The 21,868-nt window shown below is 33.7% G+C and overlaps 2 protein-coding genes across 5 annotated transcripts; both read right to left on the reverse strand.

Annotated features, from left to right (window-relative positions):
- Positions 1-11,945: 11,945 nt before the first annotated feature.
- LOC110712853 lies at positions 11,946-20,330 on the reverse strand. 4 transcript variants are annotated; one of them, XR_002509712.1, is made up of 6 exons: positions 19,994-20,330; positions 14,238-14,526; positions 13,928-14,153; positions 12,749-12,984; positions 12,436-12,638; positions 11,946-12,370 (listed from the first exon to the last, which is right to left on the reverse strand). XR_002509712.1 is itself a non-coding variant. In XM_021891306.1 (5 exons), exons 2-4 carry the CDS (start codon positions 14,271-14,273, stop codon positions 12,827-12,829), a joined length of 417 nt encoding a protein of 138 aa, XP_021746998.1. In that variant the 5' UTR covers positions 14,274-14,526; positions 19,994-20,330; the 3' UTR covers positions 11,946-12,638; positions 12,749-12,826. The 4 variants fall into 4 exon arrangements, 2 of the variants coding, with proteins under 2 accessions (XP_021746998.1, XP_021746997.1); XR_002509711.1 differs by adding an exon at positions 13,423-13,521 and having other exon boundaries at positions 11,946-12,638; XM_021891306.1 differs by having other exon boundaries at positions 11,946-12,638; positions 13,928-14,150.
- On the reverse strand, positions 14,657-16,012 carry LOC110712852. The gene is made up of 2 exons (XM_021891304.1): positions 15,810-16,012; positions 14,657-15,723 (listed from the first exon to the last, which is right to left on the reverse strand). Exon 2 carries the CDS (start codon positions 15,398-15,400, stop codon positions 14,915-14,917), a length of 486 nt encoding a protein of 161 aa, XP_021746996.1. The 5' UTR covers positions 15,401-15,723; positions 15,810-16,012; the 3' UTR covers positions 14,657-14,914.
- Positions 20,331-21,868: the final 1,538 nt, after the last annotated feature.

Genomic DNA, 21,868 nt, shown 5'->3' on the forward strand with positions numbered 1-21,868 from the left:
AGTATAGATTTGCCCCTAATCTGTCCACTCAAGTACAAGTTTGCCACCTGAAAAGTACATCTATAAATAGCTCATCATTCATTAATGATGGGAACTTTTTCCTAATTCTCTCTCTAAGTACACTCACTCTCTCTACTTTCGCTCTCTAGAAAGTACTGTCGCTGACTTAAGCATCAGAGGGGCTTTCCCGGTTCACACCCCCCGGGTAGCTAATCTTCTCTATTTTGCAAGCCTAGCTCTCGGATATACCTGTGCAAGACGGAGCTCTCAGACATACCTTTGCTAGGCGGAATCGAAGGACATTTGGATAATACTTGGACTTAGTTTCTAAGACATTTTGATACCTTACCCTAACACTCCGAGGAGTACTCTGTTTTCATAAACAGAAAGTATGGAGTAAGAGCACAAGAATTTGCTAATTTATAGGCACAAAAAATGAGATAAAGCATTCTTATTTAATGAAATGATTGAACAAAGTATCATTATCTAGAACTTCCACATGATAATTAACTATGTATTATGCATGTATAATAGTACGTAAAACATTATAATAATTCTTTCAATATATTTATATATGTCTCTATAACCTTAAATTCACTGGCAAAACACGTGATTCATGCAAACATCTTAAATACCTAAAGCAAGACCAAGATACGTCGGAAATGAGAAAGAAGAATACACAATAAGGTGAAAAAAAATAATAATAATGGAAAACCGTATCTTAATTACATATCAACCCATCTTACAAGTTAGCTAAAGTTAGAAATTGATTCAAAAATTGATCGAATTGGAATAAATATTTTACTTGAGCGTTTTATAGATCAGAAGCAAATTAATTGATTATAAGTTTCTTATGTGAAAGATTACGGCTAATAATCCTACTTTGTATTGTAGTATGGCTGGTTCTTTACATACCTCACTTTCATTTGCCTTGATATTTATAACATGTTTGTCTTTTATATGCGTGATTTGAAGGAGCCACACTTTATTATTGCATTAGATTAAAGCACATCCATCCTATGTTACATTCACAGCATCCTCGACCATGATATGGGTTACAATTATATCAATCTGTGTTCTACACAGTACACTCGTTTACTTATACGAAGTATTATACTAATATAGATTAGGATGTGGGTGTTTTGACAAACGTGACAACAGTCATTCAACTTTCTTGATTGATTGCCTAAGCGTCAAAGTGCCTAGTAGGATAGATAGTGAGCATATATAGTTATTGATGGAGGTATGGCCAGCTATCAGTAAGGTCCTGGCTTAGTGGTTAATAATATTGAGAGCTTGTGTACACTTGATCACAAGCTCAAATTTACCACCTTCATGTGTAATTTGTATTATGCTTAGTCCCTTACAACTCACTTGGATTTCAAACACAAAAATAGAAAAAGGCTTAATAATTTTTATTTTAAATTGCTGCCTAGTGCGGTAGAGGTTTATTTATGTATACAATAAAGATGTTTAATTCAACTTTTTTGACTTATTTATGAAAAGTTAGCTTTACAAAAATTTTTTTTTTTTTTCATTTCACCGGATTGAAAATAAATTAATAAACCTTACCTCCAATAATTGGCCAATCCTATTCAAAAGTCAAAGATACCTCACAATAATTTTCCTTTCACAAATAATGAGTATATATTAGGAAAATTTGCGAGGAAGGTCCTTTTAAGTGGTCAACCTTGTGTGGAAGGTCCTTTATAAAAAAGATGGCACTAAAGGTCCTTATATGGAGATTGGGTTGTGGGGAGGGTCCTTTGACCAAACTCCGACGTTGACCAAAATTTTCCGGTAAAAAAAAGTCACGTGCAAGCACATGACAACTTAAATGGCCCTTTTTTTATTCTTTTTTTTTTTCCCCTTTTTCCCTCAATTTCCCTTTTTCCCTTACAATTTTGTTTTCCCTCCCTTATTTCCCTTGAACCCAGTTGACGTGACTAGTAGCTACCCACCATTAATGGCGATTCACTGTAGACGAAATTAATGGCGAATTGCAATATGACAGGAGATTAACCCCACAATTTCTTCATTCGGTAAGTCTTAACTCTCTTGGTGTTCTGTCTCTTTCAAAGTAGTAAAATTTTGCAAATTTTTTTCCACAATTGCTAATTTGGTCTGTATAAATGGTGAAGAACAACCCACAACGGAAAAGCAAGTCAAAACGCAAAAGCAAGGCCTACATCTTTTCATTCAAGCGCATAACTAGGCTCAAGTACGTTCTTCCCAATTTTTTAATTTTGTTTTTTTGCAAATTGCGTATTAAAATACTCAATGTTGGGAAAAAGACAAACAATTAGGTTAATTACCTAATTAAATATGTGAATTAGTTTTTTAAATACTGTATTTAGTGGTTGGATGTTGTTACTGTGTTGAATTTGTTTCCTTTTGTTGTGTTTTTTCATTAAATGGTGGTTAATTGTGTTTAATTTGGTACTTAGATGCTAGTTTATGTGATTGGTTGTTCAGGTTTAATTGTCCAATTGAAGTGTTGAAAATGTCGAAGCCAATTAACATAAGACTATATTATGGTGGTAATTTTGTGACTAGAAAGGGGAAAACAACTTATGAGTATGGTGATAGTGAGTTTTATGGTCTGTCTTTGCACCCTAATGTTGAGGAAGTGTGTTACTTTGAATTTGTGGAATGGGTTAATAAGGAATTAGGGTACAAAAAAATGGGTGAGTTATGGTTTAGGAAGCATGGGTACAACTTATTCACAGGGAGGGAGAGGTTGAAAGATGATAATGATATCCCAGAGTTCTTGTGTGCACCTGAGAAAGATGGGTGGTATTATCTTTATTTAATACATGTGCCTAAATTTCTAGACACCAGGAGGCTTATATATGGTCCAAGTGTGGGATTCTATACTGATACAGAATCTGAGGGGGGTCCACATCATAAGGTAGTTATATATCTGCTGACTCAGTTGCCACATCATTGGATAAGGATAGGGTATTTGTTGGGGGTGAGTCACAGTCAGGTCAAAGTGATGACATAGGACAGAAAAAGAGTGGATTAAAGGAGGGAGCACATGCTATTGAATGCAGGAACCCTAGATCTGGAAATATAAACCGACCCATTCTCACTTTTTCCCACAGCCTTTTCTTGAACATCACTAAAAGCGCTGCCTCTCAATTGATAAACATACCCAGCCCTTCTTCAACCCAGAACAAAAAAGAAAAAATAAAAGGGAAGTTGGTCCTCAAATACACTCAACAACCACCTGTTTCTCTTGAATCCATTCCAGAACTAGGTGATGAGAATCCTGCTATTCACAGAGATGGAGATGAGGATGATGATATGGTTTTGAGTGATCTTGATTTTGAAGAAAAAAGTGATGATGACTTGTTTGTTGCCAATGTTGATGAGGAGATTACTGAAGATGTGAATAGAAGTCTGGGGAGTATTCAAACTAGGAAGCAGAACGGTCATAGAGGTGATGATGAGGGTGAAGTACAAGTTGAAGAAGATGATGACTTGAATGATAGTCAGGATGAGTTGGATAGTCCTGCTGGTTCAGATGATGAAGAAGTTAGGTACCCTGTTTTTAACCCTGATGTTGACTTCAAGAGTAAGATTAATCTTACTGTTGGGTTGAAATTTGCTTCAAATGAGGTGTTTAGAAAGGCATTAAGACACCATGCAATAGAGAATGGATACAGTTACATGTTTTTGCACAACCAGAGTAAGAGGATAACTGTGTTCTGTGCCAAAAGGTGTGCATGTAATTTTGTCTCTGGAAATTTTTTTTCTTGTAATTGTCCAACTAGAAAGAAGTGTTTGTTTAGGATACATGCTAAGAAATTGAAAGATGAGGAGACTTTTCAAATTAAAGGTCTTATGCTGGAACATGAATGTGGGCATCAGCATATAAATCCACATGTTACTAGTGAGTATCTAGCTGAGAGATTCTTGGAGGATTGGAAGGATGACCCCACATATAAAATGAGTGCTTTCATGAACAGAGTGAGAAGATTTATTAGGTGTAGAAGTTGGGTATTACAAGTGTTATTATGCAAAAAAATTGGCATTGCAAATGATTCATGGGAATGCAGCAGAGGAGTACAAGAGAGTATGGGATTATGTTGAAGCAATCAGGAGGTACAATCCAGGTAGCACTGCAGTTGTGAAGCTACAAAACATAGACAAACCTCCACCCATTTTCCAGAGAATGTACATTTGCTTGCAACCATGTAAAGAGGAATTCATAGCTGGTTGTAGGCCCATTTTAGGTGTATATGGTTGTCACCTAAAAGGACCTTGGCCTGGAATTTTTCTTACTGCTGTTGCCAAAGATGGTAACAATAATATTTTCCCAGTTGCCTAGGCTGTTGTAGAGACAGAGAGTTTAGAAACCTGGACTTGGTTTCTTGAGTTGCTGGTCAATGACATAAGCCTTGTTGCATCAGTGACTTGGGTGCATGAGCATGAAGATCCAATTACCTTCATGAGTGACAGATAAAAGGTAACTTAAATGCTTTACTGAAATTGCTACCCAAGTGCTCTATGCCAATTATTAACATGGTAAATGATAATAATTGCAGGACCTGCTTGATGCTTTCAACATAGTTATCCCAAATGCAGAAACAAGGTTTTCTTGCAGACATATTTGGGGAAATTTTAGCTCAAATTTCCAGGCCAGATATACAAAGAGAGCTTCTGGAAGGCTGTAAGGAGTTCTACTAAGGTTTGTATCTCTTACTAGTTTGTTTCCTCCACTTGAACTTGTTTCACTTTATACATGTAGTGATGTAGAGTTTTTAGTGAGGATACTTTTCAATATCTTTCTGAGATACCAGTTTGTCACTGGTCTAGACATGGCTTTAGTCCTAGGGGAAAGTCAGGGATGCTGCTAAACAACTACTGTGAAAGTTTCAACAATGTCCTCAAGGAAGCTAGGACAAAGCTAATCTTGTCTTTAATTGAGTGGATCAGAAGATATGTCATGAAGAGAAGCTGTGCTAAGAGAGAAGGCTTGAAAGATTTTTAAGGTTTAATCATGCCATCAGTTGTGAAGATGATTGAAAGAGGACAAAAACAGATTTGAAATATGAGAATTATTTAAGCAGATTCGCATGAATTTGAGGTGGATGATGAACAAGAGACATTTGTTGTTAATCTTGAAAACAAGACTTGTGGTTGCTATAGGTGGACTTTGATGGGTATCCCATGTTGGCATGCCTTAGCTTGCATAGCCAAAAGAAGACTCAACTATGAAGATTTTGTACACCAAGCCTATCATATTGCCACTTATGCTGCTACATATGCTCCAGCATTTCATGCAATGCCAGGACATAACCAATAGGGTGAATCTGCTATGCCTCAGCCTCTGCCCCCTGTTTACAGAATCATGCCAGGTAGGCCCTGTAAAAAGAAAAGGAAGAAAGAACAGGGAGAGGGAACAGGGAAGAATGTGAAGAAAACAAGGAAGCCATACACATGTGGCAGATGTGGTGGTAAAGGGAAGAATGCCAAGAAGTGTTTCAGGTCTCTACAACCACCACCTCCTGTAAACAAAGATGGTAGGCCTAGGAAGCAAAAAGGGGTAGCAACCTCAACAGCACAAATATCTACTGCAGTAACCAACCCCTTAGCAGTCACAGGTCCACCTCTGTCTCAGGCATCAACACAGCCTTCCCAGTCAACAGTTACTCCGTCTGCATCAAGTCAAGCAAAAGGAAAAGAAAAGGTCCCTGCTGCTAAGCCTAGGAAGCAGAAGACCAACTCAATGAGTAGGATACTGCAGGGATTAGCTTCTAAGTCTTAGTTTTGTTAGCTTAAATTAGCTTTCATGTTTTGTATGTCACTTATGTGTAAGTGACTTTTATGTTTATGTATGGACACGTTTAACAACATTTTGGTACTTATGTGTTGTATTTTGAATGCTTTGGAATGAATTAAACAATAATATTGAAGCATTTTAGTTCCAAATATGTGTTCATTTCATTTCTCATTGATAGTAATAGCAACCATATTGGCATAAATACAAATTTCCAACTAGAACAACATGCCTAAACAACTAATACAACCTTTAACCAAACAGTTTCACAATTAATATACTAGCCAACACTGATACAATTGCACACAACACTAGAAAAATGAACAACTGATCATTACTAATCACACCATCACCAACCCTGTTTGCAATTGGTTGTCTAGGCACTTGCTGAACTTGCTCAATCAATCTTCTATTCTCATGCTCCAAACATGTTACTCTTGCCTTTAGGACATTCTGGTCAGTGGCCATCTTGTGTTTCTTAGCCAACAGTCAGTGGCCATCTTGTGTTTCTCAGCCAACAACACATTTATCACATCCTTCTGCCAATCAACCATGTTAGGGTCAACCCACTTGAAATAATCACAACCACTATGCATTGTTTCAAAATCGAAGAACTTGCAACACCAAAATCTTCTTCCTGGGCTTTCATGGGTCCACGATGTTCTTTTGACAACAAGAAGACAACAATTACACCTCTTCATCGATTTGCGCAACTGCAATGTACAACAAACAAAGATAAATTTAATTTGCAAAAGTAAACTTGAAATTGAAGTGGGATTGTCACCTTACCCTTGTTTGACTCGCGTTGAATGCCTTCAATTGGCCTTCAATTGTAATTTCTGGGATAAGAATTGAAGTTTGGGATTAATGTTATTCTCAAATTAGGGTTCAATAAGAAGGAAAAAGGGGGGAAAATTGAAAATCGAGGAAGAAGAGGGAAAGGGTAAAAAAGAAAAAAAAAAAAAAAAGGCCACTTAAGTTTTGGTTAACACCGGAGTTTGATCAAAGGACCCTCCCCACAACCCAATCTCCATATAAGGACTTTTAGTGCCACCTTTTTTCATAAAAGGACTATCCACACAAGGTCGGCTACTTAAAATGACCTTCCTCGCAAATTTTTCTATATATTAATATAGGTCGAGTACTATAGCGCGCGCACACACCCAAAAAAAAAAAAAACATATATTGATGCATTTAAGGTACAATCATTTATACTTATCGATTAAAAAAATTTAAAAGATGTTACGAATCGTACGGAGGAAGATATTCGGATATTGTTATTTATGTTTAGAACAATCTCCACGTCACTGCTCATCGATTCAAAAGAAAAAAAAAAAAAAAAAACAACGTGAGCTAATGTTTTGGACCACATTCAATCCACCTATATTATCTTTAGAAGATGAGTCATTAAGTACAAAGTTATCTTATTACAGTTGCACAAAATAGACAATTGATCTTAATATTGCATTTTGATTCCCTAGCTGGCTAGCTTATATTAGCTTATATGATTGCATTGTATAATTCTTTTAGCCATCATTGAGGTACGGAGTAATATTTTAGCAATCGCGTGATCAATTAATATCTTAACTTATGTGGTTGCATTGTATAATCCACTATAATTAATAGTAATTCTTTAAAAAACATGCTTTCAAAAAAACCGGATCAACTATGAATTTTGTAATATCAATTTTTTTTTTGTAATAGAATTAGAATCAATGAGAGCTATCCAAAACCTCATTCAACTCCTCTATCCCAACTCTCCATCATCTATTTTCAAATTCAAAACTATACGAAGTACACTCTCGTATTGTATTTCTTTCTCAAAAATGTCATAACAATTATACGGTTTTTTTTTTTTTCCTTAAAATTTATTGTATACAAAATCTATTCACCCCATATAATGTACTATGTACAACCCAAAAATGACATGCCCTAAAGGCCTAGATGCCCTCAATTTTTGCATGCCGTTAACATACCGCTGACGTGCCTATAAATTTTCTCCTAGGAAAACGACATTATATTATTATAATGGAATAAATTGAAGGTGAGATTGTTTTCGAATGACCGATCAAATGTAAGATTATTTATTTTCATTTTTCTTTTTTTAAGATTGTTTTTGAATGACCGATCAATTTTCATAAATTTAAGACTGTTTTCGAATGACCGATCAAATTGAATTAAATCTCGCACAGTCAATCCTATTTCTTATGAGTCTTATGACCCATTCCTTTTGTTCCGATCCTTTGCACATGTGTTGGGCTTGTAAATGGGCTTCAAACGACATGCTATATAATGGGCTGTACATGGACTATGCAAAATGCGAGTTAGTATTGGCTGGACTTGCCCCCAGCCAGAGCTGGCTGGTCCCGCGACAGAAATAAATGTCTACTATAACAAAAATGAACATTTTTTAACTGAATATATTTTACAATTTTGTTCATTATAAAATCAATATATTTTCATTCTCATATGTTTTATGTTCACTTGTAAATAATATACTTTTATATTAATGATGTTCAGGTTAATATTAGCAAAAGAGAAGTTTTTACGTGAGATCGGACTCATTGTGAGTCCAATATGTCTGACAATAGTATTCTAATACAGGACATTAATATTCTAATATCTAACAATAATATTTTAATATCTGACATTAATAATCTAATGTCTGTCAAATATTAGATTATTAATGTTAGATATTAGAATATTACTATCATATATTAGATTATTATTGTCAGATATTAGATTATTATTGTCATTTATTTAAATTCATCGCGAGTCCGACTCACCCAATTTTTTTCGATTAGCAAAATGTTCATAATCAAAAAACTGTATGTTTATTTGTATATCACATAAATAAAAAAATTATTTATTTATTTATTTCAATTTTCAAAAATATGAAATTAGATGTTCATTTGTATTACGGATGTTTTGTATTTCTCAATAATTAAATGTTAATTTTCATGCAGTACGATGTTCATTCTTATAAAATAAATGTTCATTTTCATGTAGTATGATTTCACTTGAAACTTATAAAAATATTGATGAATAGGCAACAAAATTATATGTTCATTTTTATTTACAACTGTAATGTTCAGTTATATAATATAATATGTACAATTTTTTTTTTTTCAGTTTCATAGTCTCTTTATTTTACTCTTATATTATAAATGTTCATTTTTATATATTGCAATGTTAATTTCAAGTTTTAAATATTTCTTTCTTTTGATTTGGAATTCATTTTTCATTAAAAAAAAAGTGTTAATTGTTATCTGACAAAATATTCATTTCAATTTTCTGATATACATTTGAAGTTTAAATGTTACTTTTCAAATATGTTCAATTACTTAATGTTCATTTTTTTCCGAGTAAATGTTCATTTTTGTTGGGGAGGACCAACCACTTTTCAAATATGTTCAATTACTAAATGTTCATTTCTAGTCGCAAGACCAGCCAACTCTGACTAGGCGCGAGTCCAACTTAAAATTTATGGCAAAATGCTACAGAATGTGGGCCTCTTACAATGGGCCAAGTATAGCAAGCAAATATACTTCGTATTTCATAAGGCTATTTTTTTTTTTTTGGGTGTTCACCCTTTGGGATAAGACTGAATTTATGGTTGTAGTCAAAACATTGTGAACTAGATAAAGTTAGTGTGATGAACGATTTTTTTCTTCTTCTCTATATATAACTAGTGTATAGCGCGGAGGATGTTTCGAATTACTACTTTATATGTAACCCTTTTTTTAATATCTTAAGTATGTTCGACTTTTTTTCTTCTTATTTTCATATTATCTCGAAAGTTTCCAATTTTGATATTAGATTTATTTGTTGGATCTTTTTGTGTGTGACTATGCTCTATAATTTTTTAAGGTTGTTTTTATTAGGAGATCCGACCGAGTTCAATATTTTGTATGCCATTGACTATTTAACCAAAAATTATGTATATATATATATATATATATATATATATACACACTCCTTTGCAGAACCTTAAAACTAAAGTGGCTAAAGTGCCTCATGAATCATGATCATTACATGATGGAAAATAGTTACAATTAAGCATTCATCTTATCATAATTAACTACTTTCTCCATTTTCTTTTTATACAATTTGCAAAACTTCTCATTTTACGCTTGCCGAAATATTATTTCAAACGCTAATATCTTTACAATATGTTAAAATTATAAAAATTTGATATTAAAATTATATAAATTGAGACGAATCTAACAAGATCCACATGACTATATTTTTTGTAGCTATAAATCACCAATGTTAGTAAAAGTGAATCAAATAAATAGTGTAAAAGCCAAACTGTTGCAAGTATTAAAAACCGAAGGAAGTATATTTTTGTTTTGGTAGAAAAGCATATTAAATGAAAAGTTGAAATGGTAAGACTTAAATCCTAATACTTGTTAGTCTCAAGTTCAAGCATTATAATTCTAAAAATGGTATGAATAAAATTTCTATTAGCAAAAATTATTAATTTAATTATAATGATTTTCTCATACCTAATTATAATGATTATTATTTAGCTTAATGAGCACTTAAAATACAATAAAATAAAAGGAAATATTAGAAATAATAATCCCAACTTTCATCAATTTTGGTAGAATAATCCCAACTTTGGATTATACTGGAATAATCTGAACTTTGGGGGTCTTCTTTTTCTTCAATCCCAAATACCGGTTACCGATTGAATGGATTATTTTTTTTTTTTTACAAAAGTGACATGTGTCATGAGTTAATTGGTTAAAAAAAATATAAAAACAAAAAGAAAAATAAAAAAAAACAAATTTTTTTAAAAAAAAACACCAGCTTAACCTAGAATCCGGCCACCCAAAACCTAGCCGCCGGCGGCTGCTGCTACTCCCCCTCCCCCTGCGCCGGTTTCTCCGGCTACTAGAAAAAAGACTTATGGCAACAGCAATAATCTGTTACCATATGTCCTATTAATGTTGCCATATGCCTATAACAACAGATTATAAACCGTTACCAATAGGTGCCGCTGCTAAAACTCTTTAGCAACAACTTTCATGCATTAGGCAACATTTATTGTAAACTGTTGTTGTAAATAATTATGGCAGCGTTTTTCTTAGGTAGCACTTTTAACTTATGCCAACACTTATTCAACAACTTTAGGCAACATTTTCAAATTTAAAGCAACAATTTTCGCTAATTTTAAGCAACACTTATTAGCTTGATACTAGTTGATGTTTAAAATTAAGGCAACACTTTATTTTGTTTATGGCAATGCTTCCAATTGAAACTAAGTCGACACTTTTAAACCTGCTAATGGCAACGGTTTTAATTGGCATTTAAAAAAATAGATTTGATAATAATGCATTTAATAATAATTAACTTGCTTAAAGAGCATATGATCAATAAACTTACACTTTGAAATAAGTTCTCCAAAAAAAGTTATACGTAGTTAATTCAAATTAATTCTAAATGATAAGCTAAATATTTATTACAACTAGCAAAAACATTCAATCTAAAATTTTCATACATTAAACTAATTAAAATTCCAAAACCAAATTCTAAAAATTTATCTTCAAAAATCATTCTCTTATTTTTGCTCAAAGTCCAATAGATCTTTAGATGGTTGATGGAGCACTTCATTCTTGGATATATATAGTCTCCTGTAAAAAAAAAAAAATAAAAAAAAATAAAAAAATAATAATAATAATAATAATGATAATACTCTTATATTCAATAAAAAAAAATTCAAATGAATTATTTATAAAGCATTATTATCAAAACACTAGAAATTGAGATTGTAGTGAGTAAATAATGAAAATTTAAAATTATTTCATCTAAATGGGGCAAGAAGCAGTACTGTAGCAACATCACAAGAGTATAAGGAAGTAAACATCAAAGGATCATAAATTTTTATAATCATAGAGACTACATTATCAAAACAATAGAACAATTTGGCTAAGCTAGCATCATAAATTTTGATGCCTGGTTTCGAGAAGAGGAAAGAGATTGAGTTTTTTAATCTTATAATTTTCTAAGAAATAATGCCAGTTGTATTTACTTTGTTTAGAACTTCATATCATATAATACACCATTTCAAATTCTTCAACCACATGTAACTATGTAAAAATAGAAAAAGAAAAAAGGAAGATAACATGTAAAATAGAATAACATACCTGTTTATAATCTTAAATAATATAGTTTATGCATCATTTGTAGTCGTTGAAACGATAGCTTTTGCAATAATTTCTAGAGTTAAGCTAGGATCTTTTTGGCGTAGTTGTGCAAGTGCTGATATTACTGCATCAAGAGTTATATTCCCTTGCTGATTTTTAATATCCATGCGTATCTCTTGCAGTTTTAAGGTCTCAGATTCAAGCTCCTTAGTCTTCCTTTCTATTTTAGCTTCTTGTGCAGCATGAACTTCTTTTTCCTTGGCAAATTCTTCAATTTCAGCATTTATATCCTTCTAAACATCAGCAGTTACAACACTTTTAATAGACTCCATGACCTCTTCTGGTAGAATCAAAGAGGTACCAGGTCCTTTATCTTTTCGCTTCTTACGAGTGGCACCAAGTCCTTGTAATAGTCATGCAAGCTGGTTTTCTACATAAAAAAAAAAGCATTAAAGTCAAGACAAATTTATTGAGTTCCTAATTGTTCAATTATACCTTTGCTATTGGTGTCCCCCAGTAAGCTAAAAGTGTTTTGTAATGTGCTTCAGGAACTCTTTCAGGAGGATGCTTCAATCTCTCTTCATAGGTGTCATACATATAATAATGATCTCTTTTGAGGCGACATTTGAATCCTCTCCATGATTGATCAAGAGTCTCCATTACCAATTCTTAGCTTCAACTGGAAGGATGTACTTGTTCTAAAATAATGGTTAGGTTTATGTTATAAAAAAACAATATTAAAACACATATAAAAGTAAACGCATGTTGTATACTCAAAATAGTACAAATGAAAGAAAATTACACATACATTCACAAATTCCCAGATTTTCTCCTTGTTTGGAACTTGTTTCCAATTTGTGTATGTCAAGGGAGTCCAACTGTAATCTTAAGCAATAGTTCCTAATAATTTAGTTAGTTCTTTCCTTGCCTTTTCAGGCCCGATAGCTTGTCCTTTGTCATTACAGTAGATAGCTACGCAATCTTCCCATTTGCGAGCATGGGCATCAAACAAATTTGTTGGACCTCGCCCTTTCTTCTTAGGAACTTTTATCCAAGTAAAAACAAAAGAATAAATTCAAAATAAATAAAAAATTTAAAGATAGAAATAAAGATTACAATTGCAACTTTATAAATGCAATTACATGATATGGAAAAGTTCATAAGTAAACATGTGACAAGCATTCAATAGTTTTTAAGGCATTAACTAGATAACTTTGACAAACAAACAAAGAAAATGATCCCAAGTAACAAACTGTACCAAAATAAATTTGAAGTTTAAGAGAGTTCTAAGACACAAACAATTAAAATGCTTTTGCTTTCCCATACTTAGATAACTTCCAAAAACGTTGAAATCACTCCACTCAATTTAAAGAACTTCCAATCTGTTTTGTATTTTATATTTCTAGAGAACTGTGAAACCAAGTCTTAAGCATCAGCAGGCCCTGCACAAGCAGCAACAACATAACTTGCATTGCCACGTACCATCAGCAGCAGGCACTGCACCATCAGCAATAGGCACTGCACCATTAGCAGTAGGCCTTGCACCATCAGCAGCAGGCCCTGCTTAAGTAGCAACAGACCCTACATCAACAACAACACCAGAACTTGCATCAACAACATCATACCTTGCATCAACAGTAGAAGACCCTACACTAGCAGTGTCCCCTTGATCAACACAAGCAGTCACGTTTTTCCACGTGCAACAGCAACACCTCGCGAAGCAAAAACTCACTTCAAATACTCCCATACTCCCTCACAAGCCTAACAAAACTTGCTTCAACCAGAACATAATTACGTTTGATTTTATAATGGTACTTAGCTTGCAGTTTGTTCATTGTTTACTGCTAATTACTTATATAATAAGAGAAGAAGCAATTTTAGAAGCAGATTATTGAAATTTGTCTAACCTTGGATTGAATAACTAAAAAGTTTACAAGACCATAAGAATTTTCATGATTTTTAAAGGGGTGGAGTATTAAAGACAAACCTTGTGCGGAGACAGATTCTCCTCGGCTTTCTAGTGGAACTTTAGTCGAAAGCGGACGCTTAGATCTTTGTCGATCTTGCTCCAATTGTTGTACATCTTGCTCTATTTGTCGTACTTCAGCTAGATTCATTTGATTTTGAGCAACAAGGAAATCGTCCATTGCCATAGATGGGCACAATGGCTGCTTCTTATTCTTCCTAGGTGGTTGCTCTCTAGTTCTTGCCTTCTAGCATCCGATCATTAAGGTAATCAGTATAAAATAAACATGATCCCAAGAAGAAAAAAATAATGAAAAATAGGAAAAAGTAACCTTCTTAGGTATAGAGGTTGTTGCTTCTCGAGACATCTCAAACTCCTCATCAAGGTCACAATTTTCTTCACCAGGCACATAGTCTTTATCATCTACATTAGAATTCACATTCTCCTTTCCTTTTGTAAAGTTCTTATTTTTTTCCAACAATTGTTAAGCAATCTTGTCGAGCCCTAATTCTCTAAACCTCCGGGCATTTCTTTCCATAGTCATGGACCTTACTTTCTCATAAGGTGCTAAAATGGACTACAAGGCAATTTCAAGCTTCTTACTTCCATTCTTCGTCATTCTGCAAACAAATATTATAAACAATTAGTGGGAAAAAAAAAGTTTAGACCTATCAAATAACACTTACAACAAAATAGTCAGACATATTTTTTTCAAATATAACACATACTTAATACTACAAATTTATTAGTACTATATCTGATACCTGACATTAAGCTAATATATTCAGGTTTTGGGATACTCAAGTTTTGGGAAAAAAATTAGAAAAGGCTAATATATTGACTAAGGAAGAAGATAATTTTGAGGAAGTCCAAAGATGATAAATAATTACTACTAAAAAAGCCAAATCAAATGTTCAAATAGCAATTCTAATACATAAAACAAAGTATAATAAAATAATATCGATTTTTTTTTAAATAAATACAATTGCTCAAGATTCATTAATAATCCTATGGCTCATGAGCTAGAATATCATCAGTTACATCCATCCAATCCCAATCTGTATCATCATAATCAATGTCATCTTCAAGGTTATTAACATCCTCAGAGTATGATAAATCATCTATGTTCACAGCACGCACTTCACATCCACCAGCTCCTACATGAATATGATTAGCATCAAAAGAAGGCATGTTATTAGAACTAGAATCAATAGGCTCCTCCCAATATGTTTCCTCATTCAGTGCTTCCTCAAAGTCAAAAAGGTCTCTTGGAACCCTTTTCATGACGTATTGAATATCTTTTTCTAATGGATCTTGAGAATAGTATACTTGGTGAACCTGAGAAGCCAATACGAATGGATCATCTTTGGAACATTTCTTCTTGAAATTGACATATGTAAGCCCAAACTCATCAATATCACCAAGAAACCAATCACACTTAAATAACACAACGCTGAATTGAGACCAAAAGTCTAAGTCAAATATTTCTTCCATTACACCATAGTAGGTCTCCGTCGACGCGATTTCGATCCCTTGAACTGGAAAAACTTAAAGTCAAAGCTGTCAAAGTCACTCCACTATTTTGAGTCTTTAATCGTGAATCACGTTCTCTAGTGTAAAACCTAAAACCATTGATAAAATACCCAGTGTACCTCCTGGTCTTAGGATTAGGACCCTTATCCAACCAAAAAAGTTCTCCATTAACCTTCTCTCTTTGTACTTTTTCAGAAAACCAATCAATAAAATCTTTACTATGACTTTGTGCACTATCCCATCTACGCTTTCGACCTTGGCTATTCACCCAAATATGATGTTCTCTGAATTATAAAAGAAAAAATATCATTATTTTTATTAGATTAAAATTATAAAAACTGAAAATATATTAAAAGAAAAAAACTCTTACTTGATGTATGTTTCAACTGTTGCATTGTCGCAATTGAAGACAATATATCTATGAGCTTGGTTCAAGACTTTAGAAATCTAATGTAAATCCTTTTCCTTTTCTCTTCCTTTTCCACCAATAGGATGTCCTACTTTAGGAAACAAAGATAATTCATCATCATGCTGATTCAAGGAAAAATTCCTAGCACATCTAATCTTCTATCTAGTCTAGTGTTTACACCTTCACGCAAATATCGAGAAATACATGTCAAGCACTCTTCCATCATATACCCTTATGCTATACTTCCTTCGGGATTACTCCTATTTTGAATATAGGACTTCAACTTACCTAAATACCTCTCAACAAAGTACATCCATCGATATTGCACAAGTCCACCAAATTTGATTTCCTCTACTAAATGAACAGGTAGATGAATCATAACATCAAAGAATGCAGGAGGGAATATCATTTCAAATTGACAAAGTATATTGACAACTTCAGATGCTAACCTATCTAATTCTTCATGATCAACAATTTTACTACATAAACCATGAAAAAAGTTCCCCAAAATAGTCAAAGGTCCTGCAACATTTTTTTTTGGCAATGTCTTCCTAACAGCAACTTGAAGCAAGTGATGCAATACGACTTGTGCATCATGAGTTTTGTAGCCAAAAAAATTCCTTTCTTTAACATGCACACACCTCCCGATATTTGATGCATACCCATAAGGTAACTTTGTTTCCTTAAGAACTTTGATAAACAAATCCTTCTTTGCATTACTCATAAAATAAGGTGCTTGCGGAAATAGGATGTGGCTCGCTGTCATCTTTAGATGGATAAGTCTGGAGGCGTGGTTTTATGCTAAGATCCAACAAATCCAAATATGCATTATTATGGTCTCTAGTATTTCCAGGAATGTCTAACAAAGTGCCAACAATATTATCGAAGACATTTTTGTCGATATGCATGACATCTAAATTATGACGATATTTAATATTAGACCAATAAGACAGTTGAAGAAAGCATGATTTCTTTTTCCATGGACCTTTACCTTCTCCACCTTTACTTTTCTTCCCAAAATCATTTTCAAAGTTCTCTAATTCATTCATCAAATCAGTACCTGTTAACGGAGAAGGTGCACACCTATCCTCTACTTCTCCATTGAATGAATTTGTATCTTTCCGCCAAGGATGATCCATATCAAGATGCCTTCAAATATCCATGTAACAATTCTTTTTGCTGTGATGCAAGTTTTTAGGTTTCACATCATGGTTACAATTAGGATATGCATAATTTCCTTTAGCTGACCATCCAGACAACATGGCGTAAGCTGGAAAATCATTTATCATCCCCATCAATGCAGCATGTAATTGAAATTATTGTTTTTTAAATGCACCATAAGTCTCAACCCTAAATTCCCATAATTCCTTCAATTCGTCAATTAGTGGTTGTAAAAAAACATCTATGTCATTTCCAGGAGACTTAGGGCCAGGAATTAACAAAGACAACATAAAATATTCCGATTTCATAGAGAGCCAAGATGGAAGGTTGTAATTTATCAACACAACAGGACATGTGCTGTGAGCAACACTCATAGTTCGAAATGGATTGAATCCATCACTAGCAAGAGCTAAATGTACATTTCGTGCTTCATTTTTAAAGGCAGTATATGATGAATCTAGTCCTTCCAAGATTGGGCATCTGCCGCATGTCTAATTTTGTCATCTTTTATTCGGCCTTTATCATGCCAAACCATTAATTCGGCTGTTTTGGAACACATGAATAGTCTTTGCAATCTAGGAATCAAAGGAAAATGCCTTAAAACTTTGGCAGGAACAATGTTAGACTTCCTCCTAGATGTACCACACTTAGGATAAACATCCGCTCCTTCAAATTCCTTCCTATAAAGAATACAATCATTGGGACAAGCATGAATTTTTTTTATAATCAAGACCCAAATTCTTCACTATATTCCTAGATTCATTAAATGATTTAGGAAGTTCGGCCATTGGAAATGCCTCTCTTAATAACTCTAAAAGATCACCAAAGGCTACATTGCTTAAGCCATTAAGGCACTTAAAGAGGAACAAACGAATTATGAAAGACAGTTTTGAGAAATTTTTACAGCCCGGATAAAGCTCTTTCAATTTTTTCCTTCTTCCACCAAATGAAAAAACTTTCTAGCCTCCTCATTTGGCTCACTTTCAACCTCATGATCTCTATTTAGACCTTCACCCACATCTCTAAAAGTATCATGTAGTAAGCCATTGATATCATCATGTGTACTTTGATTATTTACTTCATGCATAGTTTGCCTATCATTATTTGTAGAAGAATATCCCTCCCTTTGCAAGACCCACTCCTTGAATCCCTTCACAAACCCATTAACAATCAAATGATCATAAACGTCATCTCTAGAATGGCAGAAACGCCTCAAACACGTTTTACAAGGGAAAAATATATGATCTCCAATGACGTCCTTGGCAAAATAATCATCAAGAAAAATATTCAAAGCAACTTTAAAGTCCGAACTTCTAGGATAGTTCATCCAATTTTGATCCTTAACTTAATTTATGTCAATTCCTAAATTACACAAGCAAATAAATTTAGAGATCATCTATATTATAAAATGAAAGAATAGATTTGATAGATATTAATTGGAAAAATTTACAGTACTAAAGCTGAAAATAGAAATCTTATATAAAGATCATCTATGATATCTAAACATGTACAGATATTAGTTATAAACCAAAATCTAGTACATATAAGTTTATAATTATTAAGATCAAAAGTTATATATAAGAAGAGAATAATTAGTTTTACTCACTAACTAGACTGAAAATTACAAAGTCTTTAGATAAAACTTCAAATAAGAAACCACTAACTATGAACTAAAAGTTAGGTAGACATGATTCCATTAACTCATAATAATTCCCGACTAATAAGAAATATGCTACTAGTCTATAAGGAACACTTACTTGGCATCAACAATCTCTAGCTTATAACTATCTTTAGGTTCACATACGCTTAATCTCGTTAAAATATAAGATTGATAAAGTAAAACTATACTCTCTAAAATCTTAATTATTTGTGCACTATCAATTTTAACTTTAACTCACTTTTTAAAGATTCTTCACATCGCCTTATCTGGCTGTTCTGATATAGTTTCAATTATGTGATTCAATTCTAATGGATAATGAATAAGATCTAAACTTTACATATCACACTAAAGAAATTGTAATGTTGTAAGAAAAGTTCACTTTATTGCAATGCTTCATTATTGCTAACAAGATCATCATGCATTTTTTTTGGGTTTTATTGTATAAATATGTTACTGGGAAAGTCATGTTCTTTAAGTGGCATTAATTAGTGAGTAGTGGTTAAGTTAGTTGTATCATATACTCACAGGTAGATATTTATAATTTTCCAGTACTTCTTAGGAAGTAGTTTTTATTTGGAGCATACTTCTTAATTTTCCGATATCCTTATAATTGCAAATTCTAAGCTATGATAAAAATAGAACTAGTAGAAGGAGAAGTGAGGATCATCATGCTTTTGTCATGTGATTATAACTATTGCTTAACACAAATAATTACAGCAAAACAAGTTTAATTTTGAGAATATTTTTTTTTGTAAGAATGAGAATAAATTATTTAAATTATAGCCTTTAAGCCAATTAACATCAACTTATTCAATCACTCATTCACTCGTATAAGACTCAATTCTATTTTTTTAACAAAAAAAGGAAAAAAAAAACCACACAATAAAAAATCACAAATTAGCAATTATAGGCAAGTAGAAACTGACTATTGTTACTAATCTTTCCCAATCTAGCAATTATAAGCAGGCTCACAATCTAAAGTATATAAATAACCAACATGTCTAACAATCCCAAAAAATTATGTAAAATTATTCAAGTAATGTCGCTTTCGTTGATCTTATTCTAACCAGAAACATGCAACTCACCAAGAAAACATATTAATTTACAGGAAAAAAAAATTCTATGGTAATTCATAATAAATCTATAGATTAAATTGAATTATATGAACTCTCATAATCAGATGATACAATTCCCTAATTTACCAAACCCTAAATCCCCTACTCAATACCCATAAGTTCCAATTACATAATTGTGATATCAAAATCAAATTGGAGATAAGTTATTCAAGAAAATATCAATTTATACAACTAAATTACATACTAACCTTGTTCACTAGTCTTGAGAGCAAAGAAATTTCGGTAAATTGTGATTCAAGCAATTTCAACTCGCCTACAAAGAATTGTAATCGGACTATGATGACAAGATTGTACGATAATCAACCCTAATTTATGTGCAAAAATAAGAGAGGGCTAATTTAAGAATTTTGGGGGATGAACAGAGGGAATTGAAACGAAAATAAAGAGGGTTTGTGAATTCGGAGAGGGTTTGTGAATTAGGAAAAGAAAGAGGGAAACCAAAAAAAATTGGCCGCTTAATAGAAAGTTTTCATGTTTCCAGAATTTTCATGTACCCAAAAAAAGACTGCTTAATCACTATCAAGTACTCCGATCCTTATTAGTTATTTTTATTTTTCAAATCAGAAATTATTTAATTAATTAATCAATCATTAATCATTAATATTAACTAGCATCCACTTGGTTAAACCATTGTCAAATAATATCTTTTACTTATTCATTAAAAGTGTTGCCATGTTTTTCTCTATAGCAACAGACTTTAAACGAAAATGGTTAGTTATATCAATAAATTAAAAATTGTTGCCATATTGTCTACTTATAGCGACACTAATAAAACTGTTGCAAAAATGTGTGTTGCTATAGCCCTCTTTTGTTGTAGTGATCCCCTCCCCCAACGCCGGTTTTCCCCCTCCCCAATGCCGGTGATGCGACCCACCTTCCTCCCCTCCTTTTCCGCCGGCAACCATCACTTTAATCTCCTTTTCCAGCCACCACCACCACTAGAAACTGCCTTTAAAACTCCCCCTAACTCTCGAAAACCCCCAAACACCCTTCCCCCACCATTGAAAACCCTAGCCGCTAGGGTTTCGGGGTGGAGGAGGAGTTTTTGGGGTTTTTCGGGAGTAGGAAAGGGGTTTTTTGTGGTGGTTGCGTGGGGGGTTGGAGGGGATTTCGGGGAAGGGGGAAAACGGCGAGGGAAAGCGGCGGTCCGACGTGTGAAGAGCGGCGGTCCGGCATGGGAAGAGCGGCGGTCGGTGAGGGAGAGGCGGCGGACTGGGCAGTGGTGGTGGGTGGGACGGTGGGGGAGGGGAGGTTGGCTGGGTTTTTCTGTTTTTTGGGTTTTTTTTTTTTGGTTTTTGTTTTTTTTGTTTTTTTTTCTTTTAAATTTTGGACCAATCAAGGCTTGACACGTGTCAAGTGACCTGATATAGTAGGTCATTGACTTTTGTTAACCGGTTAGGGATTGAAGAAAAAGAAGACCCCCAAAAGTTTGGATTATTCCAGTATAATCCAAAGTTGGGATTATTCTACCAAAATTAATGAAAGTTGGGATTATTAATTCTAATATTTCCTAAAATAAATTTATATTGTTGGAGTAATAATACTTGTAATGCAAATCGGAGTGTTGCTAAGTGTTGTTACCCTATATCAACGTTGTGTGCAAGGAGCTAGCGAAAGAGCTATAGCTAACAAGGCAAATGGGTTGCGGCAAGGCCGGGCTATAGCTCAGATGGTAGCTCAGATGATTGCTTGGCATGTAGCAGATGCGAGCTATAGCTCGTGTGCGCGCGAGCGATAGCACGCTGCTTGCGTTGCTTGCGGCAGGTACGAGCTATAGCTCGCCTGCTAACTGCTGCACATGTTGCTTGCGGCAGGGCCAAGCGATAGCTCGCTCGTTCGTGAGCGAGAGATTGGCCGCTCGTAGGCTTAGCGAGGAGGCCTTATTTGCTTCATTTATATCTTTTCTTTGTGTGTGTGTGTGTGTGTGTGTGTGTGTGTGTATATATATATGTGTGTGTGTGTGTGTGTATCCCCAAATTGAGATATACAATTTTGTTATCTCTGAAACCCTAAACACAAAAAACACACACCTACCATTTGAGATCTGAACAGTTCTTGAGTAA

The sequence above is a fragment of the Chenopodium quinoa genome, unplaced genomic scaffold (assembly GCF_001683475.1).
Source record: "Chenopodium quinoa cultivar QQ74 unplaced genomic scaffold, ASM168347v1, whole genome shotgun sequence".
In the NCBI taxonomy this organism is placed as follows: domain Eukaryota; kingdom Viridiplantae; phylum Streptophyta; class Magnoliopsida; order Caryophyllales; family Amaranthaceae; genus Chenopodium; species Chenopodium quinoa.

Bases quoted from the DNA above. Each gene is read 5' to 3' on its own strand.
- LOC110712852 (XM_021891304.1), bottom strand. From the start codon at position 15,400: ATGGAAGAAATATTTGACTTAGACTTTTGGTCTCAATTCAGCGTTGTG.
- LOC110712853 (XM_021891305.1), bottom strand. From the start codon at position 14,273: ATGTCTCGAGAAGCAACAACCTCTATACCTAAGAAG. The intron at 14,154-14,237 runs GTTACTTTTTCC...ATCGGATGCTAG, and splicing joins CAACCTCTATACCTAAGAAG to AAGGCAAGAACTAGAGAGCA. The intron at 12,985-13,927 runs GTTTGTCTTTAA...CTTGGATAAAAG, and splicing joins AGAATCTGTCTCCGCACAAG to TTCCTAAGAAGAAAGGGCGA.